The following is a 16,321-nucleotide window of genomic DNA, read 5'->3' as shown; positions in this document are numbered from 1 at the left end:
ATCAACGTGCAATGTCGGTTCAAACAGTGGCTCTAACACATCAACGTGCAATGTCGGTTCAAACAGTGGCTCTAACACATCAACGTACAATGTCGGTTCAAATAGTGGCTCTAACACATCAACGTACAATGTCGGTTCAAATAGTGGCTCTAAACACATCAACGTGCAATGTCGGTTCAAATAGTGGCTCTAACACATCAACGTCTAACAATGTCGGTTCAAACAGTGGCTCTAAAAATCAACGTACAATGTCGGTTCAAATAGTGGCTCTAAAACATCAACGTACAATGTCGGTTCAAATAGTGGCTCTAAAACATCAACGTACAATGTCGGTTCAAATAGTGGCTCTAAAACATCAACGTACAATGTCGGTTCAAACAGTGGCTCTAAAACATCAACGTACAATGTCGGTTCAAATAGTGGGTCTAAAACTTCAACGTGCAATGTCGGTTCAAACAGTGGCTCTAAAACATCAACGTGCAATGTTGATTTAAATTGTGGCTCTAAAATATCAACGTGCAATGTCGGTTAAAGTTAGGGATTCGAATCCACGATCATTGCTCTGGTGTGTTAATGGAAGATACCATGAGCTATAACTTGCGAAATCCATTGTGTATAACCCAGTATATTTGTATCTTACACACGTGTGAAGACGTGACAACCATCAGTGGGCTTTACACATTGTACCCATAGTTATATCACTATGACGAATTCACCGCGTGATATGGGACGCAAAAACAATATTCCCCCAGATGTAGAGGTCAACCGTCCATGCTATATAAACTGTGGCGGCACTTGACAGACATGACAGAGACGATAGTTCTGATCAAGCGGTAAATCACTCTCGTCTCAAGAAACGAATCGCCATCTTGGGAATCCATCTTCTGGAAGCAAACGACACCATCATTCAGACGATATGTGTCGGCTCGTAGTCGTCGTCGTCGTCGTTGATGGTGGCGCTGTCGGCGGCAGCACCACAATCCGTGACGACCCAACCACCACAGAACGCCGGCGTGTACCCCCCGAACTTCCCCACCCCTACCGAGACGTACAGCAGGTTCGCCCAGTTGGATATAACAGGGAACTACTTTCTGTTCTGGAGGGCAAACTCCACACACATCCATTTCGAAACTCACGTGAAAACTAGGGGCTACGTAGGCTTCGGTATCTCCAGCAATGGCAACATGTACCCGGCTGACGTGGTGATTGGCTGGGTAAAAGATGGGAAGGTACACTTTGAGGTGAGATATATTTACTATTTATATACATGTATCTAGGAAATTACGAATGTTGTGCGTTACTATTGCGACAGATGTATTTCTTCTAAACAACACAAGCCAGTTAGCTGCCATCTTTCTCCCCACCCAAGGGAGATAATTCCGAAAGGCGTTTTGAATCATGTTGAGTTGCCTCCCTTCACATCATCTGCACCCTCCCGTAAATTACAGCTGACATCGGTGTGCAAGGGGCCTTTACAAGAATCATGAAATTTCGGTCGCAATTTTACCAAACCCCAAATATATTGACAATATACGTTGCTGTGTATAATTTTTGGATTGTCATTGTATCAAATTGGGGAAAAGATTTTCCAGTGGGTCCGTTGCACAGAACGTAGTGCTAAGGTGAACGTAGCTCATATACCTTAACGTAGATTTACGAAAGTCGTAGCGCTAGGAGTCTAGTGGATAACAGCACCTAGACGCCATATAAAAAAAGATAGCACCTATACAAACTGACGAAGAAAATACTTTCGATTATCATCACGTGTTAGTGAACATATTGGTCAGTCGGTTCAACTCCATGCATGGTTGTGCCGCCAATCGCTGTAGAGAGCTGTGACTGCTGCCAGCGATAGTTCAGAGAGCTCTGCGAACACGCTATCGCAGGAAGGAGCTTGTCTTTACCGAAAACGGCATTAATTAACGTAGGTGTCAGGTGAAATAGGGTTTATCGTCGAACTTTAGAATATTTCGCTCATATGACGACATGCATGCGTGTGTATTTGTGGCTGTTTGTACAAGCCCAGACTTCAGCTAGTTTTACAGAGCTTGCTCACTGAGATACCATGCCACAGTGAAGCATGAATACCCCACTCAGACACATTATACTGACTCCGAGCCGACAAGTTCTTGTTGTACCCATTAATGCCGAGCGCGAAGCAGGGACCAACAAGTACCATATTTTAACGTCTGTTGATATGACGTGGCCGGGGATCGAACCCGCGACCTTCCGCTCTCCGGGCGGACGCTCTAACCACTACACCATGGAGGGTATTGATGTACCATGAAAATGGGTTTATGAACAGTTTTAATGACAGTGATTAATTTTCACATTTTTCTGCTAACTGAAAACCTGGAAGTTTAAGGGAGCAGTTACGGTTTTGTTTTGTGCTATTCTGAACATCGTTAGACTAATTTGTAAGCTGATTTCTCGCCTTGCATTATACATATATCTAGGTCATTCCAAAATATTGCGGGATCGGGTGGTCAGACTCGCTGACTTGGTTGACACATGTCATCGGTTCCCAATTGCGCAGATCGATGCTCATGCTGTTTATCACTGGATTGTCTGGTCCAGACTCGATTATTCACAGACCGCCGCTATATGGCTGTAATATAGCTGAGTGCGGCGTAAAACTAAACTCACTTACTCCAAAATATAGTACCAGTCGATTCTATCATATTCCTATAATTGTTCATCTGTTATGCCATGATAGTATATAAATCAGTATTTTTTAAATTTATGCATGATTTAAGATGAGTTAAAGATTGTATATGTGTAATCACAAACAATCTCACAATATGTTTTGTATTAGTACAAGGGCGGTGGGGTAGCCCAGGGGTTAAAGCGTCCGCTCATCTCATCGAAGGTCTGGGTTCGAATCCCTACATGAGTACAATATATTGAAACACGTTTCTGCTGTCCCCCGCGGCAATATTCCAAGAATATTGATTAAAGCGCCGTAAAATTATACTCACAGAAACACCCTTTGATCATTGGTACTGTTTCTTCCAGGACCGCCATACAATCGGTTTCTATGAACCAATCATCGACGACTCCCAGGACTGGACGCTCATCGCCGGCTTCGAGAACGACTTCGGCACGGTGTTAAAGTTCTCTCGAGCACTCGACACTTGTGATGAGAAGCAAGACCGTGTAATCAAGGTAGATCATTATGTTTGTTTATATATTCAAGCAAATCCTTATTATATCCACTTCCTTTTATCTGGCGGCGGAGGGGTAGCCTAGTGGGTAAAGCATTCGCTCGTCACGCCAAAGGTCCGTGTTCGATTCCCCACTTGAGTACAATGTGTGAAGTCCATATCAGGTGTTCCCCGCCAGATATTGCTGGAATATTGCTAAAAGCGGCGTAAAACTAAACTCACTCACTCACTCACACTGTCGATGCACCAACCTGATAAGTCATGGGTGTTGCCCTGCTGTAGAAAATGAGATGATTTTGTGTTTCGCTAAACATTTAACTATCGGAGAAGTTGACTGCATACCCAAAGCGCATAGGCGTTGATTTTCAGCAAGCAAATTGTGAAAGACGACTATAGTGTCGAGATGTATTCGAACATGTACTGAAAGATGTATTAGTATCAATGTATCAGCCGGGTAGGATGTTACGATCCGCTTCCTCTCAGCAATTAACTGTGCCCAAAACTCGAACATCACCCTATGGCGAAATATGTTTTGGTAAGGCAGGTCGAGACCTCTGGATATTCTTTCCAGATCACATACAGCAAGTCACTGACTTTCAGACATTCTAGCAAGAAATGAAGACCCTGCTGCCCCAGAGAGCCTTTGAACTGCGCTTTATTATTTAATGTTAGAATAAACGTATTGTTATTGAGCTGTATATGGAGCACGGTTATACTTTTCCAGCAAACCCAGCCAGCTCAATGAGTTATGCATATTTTACGACTTATGGTTTACGACCTATGCAACATTAAAAAGACCTAAACTACTATCAACATCGAAATTACTGAAAACACTTAAATTACCCCATTATTCACACCCGATGCAGGGGACTCGTTTGTAGCTAGTTAGTCCATGTGCTAAGTATATTCATGTTTCTCTCCCGCAGGAAGGGACCACAAAGGTCATTTTCTCCTACCACCCAGATGACCCCATCCATGAGACGGGTCTGACATACCACGGTCACGGCAGACGGGGGTCCAAGAGTCTCCTACTGCTGGACTTGACCCCGACCGTGAAGGTGTTGCCAGCTGACACCCAGCACTTCGACATGAAGAACCAGGACGTGAGGAGACCACAAACACCACCATCTTCACAATGCAACCACCTATTTACAATATGCAATATTTACCTTATTATTTAAAATTATCAAAATTTTTCAATCTGAAAAGGGGCGGTGGGGTAGCCCAGTGGTTAAAACGTTTGCTCGTCACGCCGAAGGCCCGGGTTCGATTCCCCACATGGGTACAATATGTGAAGCCCATGTCTAGATCTTGTGTTCCCCCGCCGTGATATTGCTGGAATATTGCTAAAAGCGGTGTAAAACCCAACTCACTCACTCACTCAATCCTGAAACTTTCTATTTTCGGATTGCTGTGCTTTTGTGAATGACTACCATTGTTAAAAATAACACACTAACGTAAATAGACCGTAACGCTTGATCACAGCCCGGGATCTTAAATTGCCAAAATACTGACTACAATCAATTAAAGTGTAAAATAACATACTCAACAAGTCGTTACGTTTATATTTTATTGAGTCTGTTCGGGATGAATCGAAAACTTAAACATAACTTTTACGTTAATTGAGTATTACGATCGTCTCAGCGCCTAGAGGAAGTAGACTCTGCATAGAACAAGGCTTCGAAGCTTGGCCGCACTTTCAGTCCATACATTGATAATAACCAATTCTGAATTCCGGGTTTTTTCCTTTATGTGCAATATGTTTCCATGACAGCAGTTGTGATTCCTGTCTTTTTTCAACAGTTCCACCTACCTGCTGTAGACACGTACTATCACTGCACCGTCTTCAAGGCGCCCGTACTTCCAAAGAAACACCATCTCATCATGGTAGGATGAATAAATGGTTTCCAGAGCAGTATGTGTGTGCGTGCGTGGGTTCGGGTGGGTGATAGTTTGGACTTGTACTGGTCCTATGGTACTAAAGTAAGGCCAGAAATGCTTGGAAAATGCTTTTTGCCTTCAATATTAATATGCTGAATTTGACACAAGATAAAAGCACATATATGATACATGTACGACTCTACCTAGTTGGATAGTAAAGCTCAGATGAAGAAATGCACTTGAGGGGTGACTTCACAGGAGGAAATTTTGACGTTTTAACAACATTCGTAAATATTCTAAGTACAAACTGTAGTTTTGAAATACAGACTATAATTATTCATATAGCCTCAACTAATTAAATTACATAAATGATTGCAAAAAGTTTTGGGTTTTTAAACGTCTATATGTGAATAAGATGGAACTCTTGTAGTAGTTATATTCAAAACAATTACGTAAAAATGTCTTAAGTCAAATCGCATAGATAATTTTGTTCACCCACTGAACTGGCAACATGCGACTTGATATCTCTGCAGAACAATTAATTTCAAATTTATACCAGCGTGTCATACTGGAAAAACAAAGGGTTAAACCTCTCGTCAGCTATGACAAGGTTTACTATGGATGTGTAAAGCCCTTAATATGACATATAGTCAGGTTTAAAAGTTGTAAACAAATCAGTTACCTCAGGGGTCGTGTCAAAATCAAAACCAGGTAGGAAATACAAACTGGATAACTTTGATAAGGGTGTCATACGCCGTGCAGTTTATAAACTGTATGAACGCAAAACCCCACCGACGTGTGCTAAAATACAAGATGAGATTAAAGATACAATAAATGTCTCGAAAACAACACTTATTGCAGCTCTGGTAGAAATGGGGTTCAGGTACACCAAAAAGGGAGATGACAGAGCTGTGTTTAGAGAAAAATACTCAATCCTGTCCATGCGATCAGCTTATCTCAGAACAGTTGAAGAATACCGCAATTTGGGGTTTCAAATTATATACCTTGATGAAACCTGGTGTAATAAAAATCACTCAACCGATCGGATGTGGCTTCCTTCAGATTGTTCTAAGGCACCAGTGTTACCATCAGGCACAGGTAGACGCCTGATCATCTTGCATGCTGGTACCCGTAGCAAGGGACTGATTGGGGGTTGTGACTTTGTTTTTGAGGCCAAGAAATCTGATGGTGATTACCACAGCGAAATGAATGGGCAGGTATTTTTGGATTGGTTCGAACATCAGCTTTACCGCAGCTGGACGAACCAAGCGTTATCATTTTGGATAACGCCAGTTACCATAACCTGCGTGCCCCAGGTACCATCGCACCCACCATGAGCAATCTCAAGGCTCAGTTGCAGGATTTTCTCACTTCCTGTAACGTGCCTTACAGGCACTCAGAAACAAAGCCCCAGCTCATGGAAAAAATCCGGTGGCACAAAAAGCCAATCCACTGACGAACTAGCTGCAAAACAAGGCCACATAGTTCTGCGTACACCAGTACGGCACTGTGAGCTCAATCCCATCGAGCTGATCTGGGGTAACTGTAAGAATTTTATTACTCGCAATAATACCACATTCACGCTTTCAGACGTTAAAGAGCTTGTGTATGCTTCTTTTACGAGAATTACCCAAGAAGTGTGGCAAAAGGCTGAAGGCCGTGTTCTCAAAATCGAGGACGAATACCGTTTGCGGGACGGCGTTAACGTCAGCCGAGTTGCACCTGTTGTAATTCCGCTAGAGTCCTCCACCAGCAGTGATACTGACACTTGATATTTTGAGACGGTCCCTGACATGTACTGCCCGTGCGTTTCATAACGCTGTCACCCTGTCTGCCTGCCAGGTGGGTCACAGTATAGTTTGTTTCTTTGAAGTGTTTGTACCATTGAATTTTTCTAAGTTTTTCGATATTTTACGAGTAATCATTATGATTAGGGAATGGTACATCGTGATTACTCATATGCCATATTAGGTCGAGGTGGTATGAATGATTAAATATGAGTTTTAAATCTGAAATATCAACCATTATCAAATAATTGCCAAAAAGCATTTTCCAAGCATTTCAGGCCTTACTTTAGCTTATTGTGAAACTATGAAGCAATTCAAGATTGATTACCCACTCAGATACAGTGAACTTACTCTGAGCCGGACGACTTTGTTTTATTCCTAAGGGACCGTTCATAATTTATGGCTAGGGAATGTTGATGATTTTATGGCGAAGCACGTACTATGGGAATTAACCCCAACCCCTTAAAATTTATGTACGAAGTAAGTGATCCTGTATGTCATGTACAAAATCAATGACACCCTTCCCCTAATTTTAAGCATAATTTTTAATTAGTATTATGCACAAAATCGCCGACCCCCTAGTACATGAGTACGAAATTGATTAGCTCTCCCTACCTCCCCAGAACAAAATGGTCTTTTAAAGAAACCCCGTAAACATCCGGGTTAGAATTGGTCTTCAGTAACCTCGCTGACTTGGTTCATACGTAAGTCATGGGGCGGTGGGGTAGCCTAGTGGTTAAAGCTTGGCTCGTCACGCCGAAGACCAGGTTGATACATGTCATTTCTGGTGTCCCATATTGCTGGAATATTGCGCGGCGTAAAACTGTCTCATACATGTCATCATATCCCAAATACGTAGGCTCGATGCTCATGCTGTTGATCACTGGATTGTCTGGTCCAGACTCGATTATTTACAGACCGCCGCCATATAGCTGGAAAATTGCTGAGTGCGGCGTAAAACAACAACCAATCTAACTATCTTTTAACTAAAGAGAACGTGTTTTATGCGTGACCAAGTGTCCGTGGTATATGTTTGAGTCGTCAACCATACCTCACTTCCTTGTCATTATTTTGAATCGGCTCACCCGTAATCTTGAATTGTCTCACCCGAAATCTTCAAATTTCATTCGTCTTGCCTGTAATCTTGACTCGTCTTGCCTGTGATCTTGAAATTAGATCTTCTTACCCGTAATCTTGAAATTGAATCGTCTTACACTCAATCTTGAATCGTCTTACCCGCAGTGTTGAATCGTCATACCCGTTATCTTGAATCGTCTTGCCTGTAATCATGAATCGTCTCACCTGTAATCATAAATCGTCTTACCTCTAATCGTGAATCGTCTCACCTGTAATCTTGAATCGTCTTGTCATTGTACCAAATCCTCTGACCATTGCCTTGAATCGGTTGTTATTTCCTTGGATAATTGTGCCACGACACTAAATGAATACGTTAATTTGTGTCCCCAGTACGAACCGCTCATCACCCCTGGCAACGAGGATGTCCTCCACCACATGGTGTTGTACACGTGCCCCGGCAACATGGATGACAAATACGACCACATGGACTACCACTGCTACCACGAGAGAGACCCACTACTTCGGGCGTGTACCGGCGTCTTCCTAGCCTGGGCCGTAGGGGGAGATGTGAGCCTCGCTCTCATACAGCACTGTTAATTGGGTTTCAGGGGTAGAATAAGTCTGGTGAGGCGCTGCTGCGGGTACTAAGCTGGTTCCCGGATCCCTTTGCGAGCGCCAACTTGCGATATGCGAGACGGGGCCCAGCTTACTCCCGGTACCAGACTTCCGGTGACGAGCGTATATTCAAGAACTAGTTCTGGTTCCAAATTGTGCGACCGCCAAATATGACTTTCCTTGACCAGACCAAATGTACAATCACGCTTGGTTGTCATAGCTGTAGTGTGTGAGTGAGTTAAGATTTTAAGTCACATCGGCAATATTTCAGCCATATCGTGACGTCATAGCTGTAGACAGTCGTAATATACTCATGCCAATAATGGTTGTCACCCCACTTCCCAGCCCCAACCCCCACACTCACACACCCACCCCCTCTCCAATTAAAAAAATTGAAGGGGGTGACAACCCTTATTGGCATGAGTATAGTTGGTAAATTTGGGGATGGTTAGACCGGAAATTAATTATTCCTGCAAGTATTACCGGCTCCTTATTGTCAACTGAAAATGTATGAAACGTTGTTTGTCACCGGAAGTACTAAGGTCTCGCGAAGTGCCGTCACCTACTTACGGGACTTATAGGTCCCTAAAATGCCGTTCCACTAAACCATCGTAGATTGCCGATTGTCCCAACTCATTCTTAACGTATTGGAGTTGAGATTGTCTCAATACTAAGATGGCGGTGTGGAACGTTGAGTCTTAAGAGGCAACCTTTGTTTGGTTCATGGGTTTTTGTGTGTTTAACGCCGCACCCACCAATATTCCAGCTATATGGAGGCTCTCTGTAAATAATCAAGTCTGGACCAGACAATCCAGTGATCAACAACATCTTAAGAGGCAACTTATTGGATCGTCAACGCAGCTGAATGTTTTGATAGTCCCCTATATTAATCACTGGGTTGCCTGGTCCAGATTCGATCGTTATCAGGCCACCTTCGAAGGCTGGAATATTGCTGTGTGACGTTAACTAACATAACATTCACATAATCAAACGGTAGAAATTGTTGTGTTACACATCAGCAAAGTGTGGTTTTATACAACCAACTCACCGAATGGCAACTTTGGCACCATTCTACAAAGTGAGCACCATGGGCTTTCGGATCTACTAATATAATCTAAGACGCTCATACAAGGCCAAATATAATGGCATTTTCCTTTGTCCAGCGGTTTATGCGTCAGCTGGACACAACGAAACCCGGGTTCGATGTCTACAAGTTGTGAAGCTGATCTCACTCGCCGTAGATTTTGCTGGAAAATTGCTAAAATCGGCGTAAATCATATCACACTCTCACTCGCTGGTGAAAATCTGTTGCTCGGCCGACGCTTTTCTTTGCTGTATATGTCGGGTTATTAACTGATCGGAACTTGGGTACAGTAACTGCTTGGTTTTACGCCGCTTTTTGCAATATTCTAAATTCACGGCTCAACACCAGAAATGGGCTTCACGCATTGTACCTGTGGGGAATCGAACCCGGGATTAACAACTCTTGAGCCAACGCTTAAACCACTAGGCTACCCCACCGCCCCGATCAATTTTGAAAACAGGTACAGCTGCTTGAGATGGTCGGAAAAATTGCAAAGACTAATTCTGTTCAAACAGGTTCTTCAGCCGTTCTATCTTCCTGATAATGCGGGATTACCTCTTTGAACAAAAGACGACCCTAGATTCTTACTGCTGGAGACTCACTATAACAACCCCTCTCTGAAAACAGGTACGTATATCCATTAGCTCCCACTATAACAGTGTCACCCTGAAACTAGATATTCCCCCACTATAACAACCCCTCTCTGAAAACAGGTACGTATATCCATTAGCTCCCACTATAACAGTGTCACCCTGAAACTAGATATTCCCTCACTATAACAACCCCTCTCTGAAAACAGGTACGTATATCCATTAGCTCCCACTATAACAGTGTCACCCTGAAACTAGATATTCCCCACTATAACAACCCCTCTCTGAAAACAGGTACGTATATCCATTAGCTCCCACTATAACAGTGTCACCCTGAAACTAGATATTCCCTCACTATAACAACTATAACAACCCCTCTCAGTGTCAAATGAAAAGATATTCCCCACTATAACAACCCCTCTCTACGTATATCCATTAGCTATTCCACTATAACAGTGTCACCCTGAAACTAGATATTCCCCACTATAACAACCCCTCTCTGAAAACAGGTACGTATATCCATTAGCTCCCACTATAACAGTGTCACCCTGAAACTAGATATTCCCCACTATAACAACCCCTCTCTGAAAACAGGTACGTATATCCATTAGCTCCCACTATAACAGTGTCACCCTGAAACTAGATATTCCCTCACTATAACAACCCTCTGAAAACAGGTACGTAATCCATTAACACTATAACAGTGTCACCCTGAAACTATCCCCCACTATAACAACCCCTCTCTGAAAACAGGTGTATATCCATTCGCCCTGTGTCACCCTGAAACTAGATATTCCCCACTATAACAACCCCTCTCTGAAACAGGTACGTATATCGTATCCCATCCATTGTCACTCCCCACTATAACAAAACAGTCACCCTTAGCTCCCACTAAACTAGATATTCCCTCACTATAACAACCCCTCTCTGAAAACAGGTACGTATATCCATTAGCTCCCACTATAACAGTGTCACCCTGAAACTAGATATTCCCTCACTATAACAACCCCTCTCTGAAAACAGGTACGTATATCCATTAGCTCCCACTATAACAGTGTCACCCTGAAACTAGATATTCCCTCACTATAACAACCCACTAAGCGAAAACTACACCCGCGATAGCCAGTGTAGTCAGTTAGATGGGTACCCGGAAGTATGATTTAGTTAACATTTCACCCTGAAACTAGATATTCCCTCACTATAACAACCCCTCTCTGAAAACAGGTACGTATATCCATTAGCTCCCACTATAACAGTGTCACCCTGAAACTAGATATTCCCTCACTATAACAACCCCTCTCTGAAAACAGGTACGTATATCCATTAGCTCCCACTATAACAGTGTCACCCTGAAACTAGATATTCCCCACTATAACAACCCCTCTGAAAACAGGTACGTATATCCATTAGCTCCCACTATAACAGTGTCACCCTGAAACTAGATATTCCCTCACTATAACAACCCCTCTCTGAAAACAGGTACGTATATCCATTAGCTCCCACTATAACAGTGTCACCCTGAAACTAGATATTCCCTCACTATAACAACCCCTCTCTGAAAACAGGTACGTATATCCATTAGCTCCCACTATAACAGTGTCACCCTGAAACTAGATATTCCCCCACTATAACAACCCCTCTCTGAAAACAGGTACGTATATCCATTAGCTCCCACTATAACAGTGTCACCCTGAAACTAGATATTCCCTCACTATAACAACCCCTCTCTGAAAACAGGTACGTATATCCATTAGCTCCCACTATAACAGTGTCACCCTGAAACGCAGGTATATATCCATTGCTCCCACTATAACGGGTGTCAGAAACTAGATATTCCCTCAGTCATAGGTACACCGGAAGTATGTAGTCAGTCAGATGGGTACCCGGAAGTATGATGGTGTGTTACTGGGATTTAGTTAACATTTACATCTTTATAAAAGAAACAGTTCACCCTAATGAAACAGGTGTCGCCCTGACAATAAACCTGCATTGAAGCAGTTGAAATCATAAGCATCAATCTGCGCAATTGGGTCACGATGACATGTGTAGACATGTGTAGACAGACCTCGTTGACACATGTCATCGTGTCCCATTTTCGTAGATGGTTGTTCATGATATTGACCACTGGATTGTCTGGTGAAGACTAAGTTACTTTCAGACCACCGCCATATAGCTGGAATATTGCTGAGTGCTTCGTTAAACCCCCAACAAACAAACAAACATTAAAGCACTTAAATAAAAGATGTTGATATATACTACCCATCAAAAGTTTAGACTCACATCAAACACTCACTATATGTTATGGGTATATATATGGTTACATCGAAGATTGACTTCATCCACTAACTCGGGGGAACCAACTGCAAACCTTATGCAGTTAAACTGCACGAGGATCTTGTATCAAATTGCTGAAAAGCATGTGCAAATATCGTGCATGTGAACAGTTTCGTTGTGGTGTAAAGTTATGTGAAGAATTCGCCAATTTTCACCGAGTTTCATCATTTATTTAACTCATGACAATGATCTTTTCAACGTTACGAATATGTTTTACAATACATCAGTTCATGTATAAACAGTACCCTTAAACAGTATGGAATATTTTGCAAAATTTAGTTTAGAACAGTTGCCTGAAGTAAGTGGCTATATTTACACTTTTGATGGGTAGTATATTATGAGTCCCAGTTTGTCGAACTCATTTTACGAGCGCTTCAGGCATTGCCGTTTCCTTACTTGATTGTCGGTGTCAGACACATGCATGTTTCTGTCATGGCTCAGGGGTCATCGACAGCTCCGGCATGCGCATCCACTACACGCCGACTTTACGACTTCACGACGCCGGGGTGCTGGAGACTGGAATCATGGTAGACGACTTCCAGATCGTCCCCCCAGAATACGAGTCCTTCAAATCCCGGGGGTACTGCAGCATGGAGTGTATGCAGAGGGTAAGGGAGTTTTTTCTTGACCCTTTCACATTTCTTGACCATTTTCACATTTCTTAATCCTTTTCACATTTCTTGCCCCTTTTCACATTTCTTAATCCTTTTCACATTTCTTGACCCTTTTCACATTTCTTAATCCTTTTCACATTTCTTGACCATTTTCACATCTCTTAATCCTGTTCACATTTCTTGACCATTTTCACATTTCTTAACCCTTTTCACATTTCTTAACCCTTTTCACATTTCTTGACCATTTTCACATTTCTTAATCCTTTTCACATTACTTGCCCATAATGTCGACACTTCCACACCAACAGCTGATACAAATACGTTTAAAACAGCTTGTGTTGTACCTCTATATTTGATACCTCTAAATGTTATCTCTTCAGGGCCTGACTCGGTCCCCTGCCCCTGAGATGAACGTGTTCGCAGTGTTCCAACACACCCATCTTATTGGGCAGGGAATCAAGACCCGTATTGTCAGGAACGGCACTGAGATCGAACCCCTCATCGTGGACGACAGCTACGACTTTGACTTCCAGGAAACCAGGCTGCTGGCTCATGAGAGGAAGCTGCAAGTGGTAACACTCAAATTGAACCAGTCAAAGCGAATCCACCAATCCTATTAAAACCAATGGCCAACCATATTTTATCCATCTGTTTGAAGAGTAGTCTTGCATACTCCGGGAAGAAACACGTGAAGTAATGCTGAAACACATTCATCTTTAATATAATCCCACTTTGAAACCCTTAACATATACTGTCGAACTGAAGAAATTACCTGAGCACTAAGATAAACTTACGATGGTCGAAGTGCTAAGATCGCTTTCTGAAACGTGTCCCAGGGTAATGATCCACAAAGCGTTCGTAACGCTACGACCGGTCGTAACTTTATAGTTTATGATTGGCTTGCGAATGTAAAGTTTTGTGTTTCGGACACTTATTTCAGCCTATTAACTTTCCAATACCGTTTGTAATGGTTTGGCCAAATTCCATTTCCAAGTGTATTCTTTCTCTTGTCCGGCGACTTATTAGAATACAATTACTTTGAAGAATCAAACGGCTTCAACGGTTTCTTTCTCAGATACCCGTGAAGGACTTCAGCAACCCATGATTGTCGTAAGAGGCGACTAACGGGATCGGGTGGACAGGCTTGATTTTGTTGATACTTATTATCGTATCCCATCCGCGTAGATCATTGCTCATGATGTTGATAACTGGATTGTCTGGTCCTGACACGATATATAGCTGGAGATTTGCTGAGTGCGGCTTTAGACAACAAACAAACAGAAACAAATCCTTTTACCTAGATGTCATCTCTGGATGCTTCTAATTTGACGGGGTCCGTGAAGATCCGGGTTGCAATTGATCTTCAGTAACCCATGCTTTTCGTAAGAGGCGACTAACGAGATGGGTGGTCAGGCTCGCTGACTTGGTTGACACATGTCATCGGTTCCCCATCGCGGATCGATGTTCATGCTGTTGATCACTGGATTGTCTGGTCCAGACTTGATTATTTACAGCCCGCTGCCATATAGTTGGAATATTGCTGAGTGCGGCGTAAAACTAAACTCAGCCAATTTGACAGAGCTGCTATGTTAAACTTACATTGACGTGAAGTTCGTACATGTCGTAGCAGACACTCCAAACTCCAGATGGTCAATTTATGTTTCTTGAATTCTCCATAATGCTTCCATAAAACTTTTCAATCCCTCACTGTTTACTGTTAACTGTTCCAGGGAGACTCCATCATCACCGAGTGCGACTACCGGTCAAAGGAGAAGGGCAAATTCACATATGTAAGCATGGACTGTCAAACTGTTTCATGATATACAAAAAAACCAAACTTAATTCAGTTCTCCCTGTATTTTTGCAATGATAGGTTTTCAAAACGTACATAAAACTTCTCGTGGTGACCACGATGGAAAAACATAAGTTTTCATGATCCACATGATCCTTCGACTCATAAAAGCGACAAAATGATTGCAAGCCATGTTGACTTTAGGATGATAATTGTTCATTTTAAGAAAACAAACACACACTGATTTTCATACAAAACCGTGTCTGTACAAGTATGGCCCTGGAATGTTTAATCTTGAATTTATTGGTGAATGTGAACATTCAAAATATCATTTTTTGTGTCCTACACGATTCAAGGTGAATGCCGAGTGTAACCTCAATGTGACTTTGCATGACAGCCAGCACTCTCCTCCCTCATACCCCTGTCAGCCTCCTGATCCTCTGAAGGAGCAGTCTACGCCATTCCTCGTGTAGCTTCCATTTGGGCCAGGTTCTGTACAGGAGGATCCCTTTGTTGCACACGACGACCAATCATGTCCCAGATATGCTCTGAAAGATTACGATCGGGGTTCATTCAATCGTGAGATACTTCGTCAGGGGGTGCTTAGCTAAGTTCTTCGTGTATAGATGAACCTCAGGTCCTTAGCCTCTGAAACCTCTATATACGCACACTTTATTCTGTTTAGTAACACGAGGTAATTCTCCTGATGTAACTTGTGATAAGTTGTCCTTATAATACACATGCATCTGTGATACTGTGCTTATGAGTGAGTGAGTATGGTTTTACGCCGCTTTTAGCAATATTACAGCAATATCACGGCGAGGGACACCAGAAATGGGCTTCACACATTGTACCCATGTGGGGAATCGAAACCGGGTCTTCGACGTGACGAGCGGACGCTTTAACCACTAGGCTACCCCACCACCCTAGGAGGGTTGTTAAAACTAACTGCTATGTTACAGGTGATGGGGTTAGCTATAGACAAGCTGCTGTGTTACATGGGTTATCCGTACATGGGTTATCCGTACATGGGTTATGCCTAGTGGTTAAAGCATTCGCTCGTCACGCCGAAGATCCGGGTCCGATTTCCCATATGGACACAATGTGTGAATCCTAAAGCCGATGATCAACAAAAGCCACCCCGTATTTTAACTCCACTCAGTCGACAACCCGCGTGGAAGGGGACTGATCCAGTATCTGGACTGGAAGAACCAAATAAATAAGGACGGCTTCCAGCAGTACCGCGGACCAGTGATCTACTCGCGCTCGTCACCATGGATTGAAAATGCTGGATACGATCGGTGAGTAGATGATGTCAACTTCGCACAACAGAGTTATTCAAAGTTACGGTGGTGATGAGTTGAGTTTACGCCGTACTCATAA

At 42.8% G+C, this 16,321-nt stretch overlaps 1 protein-coding gene across 1 annotated transcript in view; it reads left to right on the top strand.

Annotated features, from left to right (window-relative positions):
• Positions 1–753: 753 nt before the first annotated feature.
• Positions 754–16,321, top strand: part of LOC124286860 — a 54,855-nt gene continuing 39,287 nt past the window's right edge. Inside the window, 7 exon segments of the mRNA XM_046723305.1 lie at positions 754–1,241; positions 3,016–3,165; positions 4,091–4,267; positions 4,968–5,051; positions 8,300–8,476; positions 10,124–10,235; positions 12,974–13,140. Of these exon segments, the coding sequence (XP_046579261.1) occupies positions 951–1,241; positions 3,016–3,165; positions 4,091–4,267; positions 4,968–5,051; positions 8,300–8,476; positions 10,124–10,235; positions 12,974–13,140 (1,158 nt within the window). The 5' untranslated portion in view covers positions 754–950.

This window comes from Haliotis rubra, unplaced genomic scaffold (assembly GCF_003918875.1).
Source record: "Haliotis rubra isolate DU_JTF1 unplaced genomic scaffold, ASM391887v1 Scf394, whole genome shotgun sequence".
NCBI classification, from domain to species: domain Eukaryota; kingdom Metazoa; phylum Mollusca; class Gastropoda; order Lepetellida; family Haliotidae; genus Haliotis; species Haliotis rubra.
The sequence above is the reverse complement of the archived record's forward strand: the minus strand, read 5'-3'. Positions and strand labels throughout refer to the sequence as shown.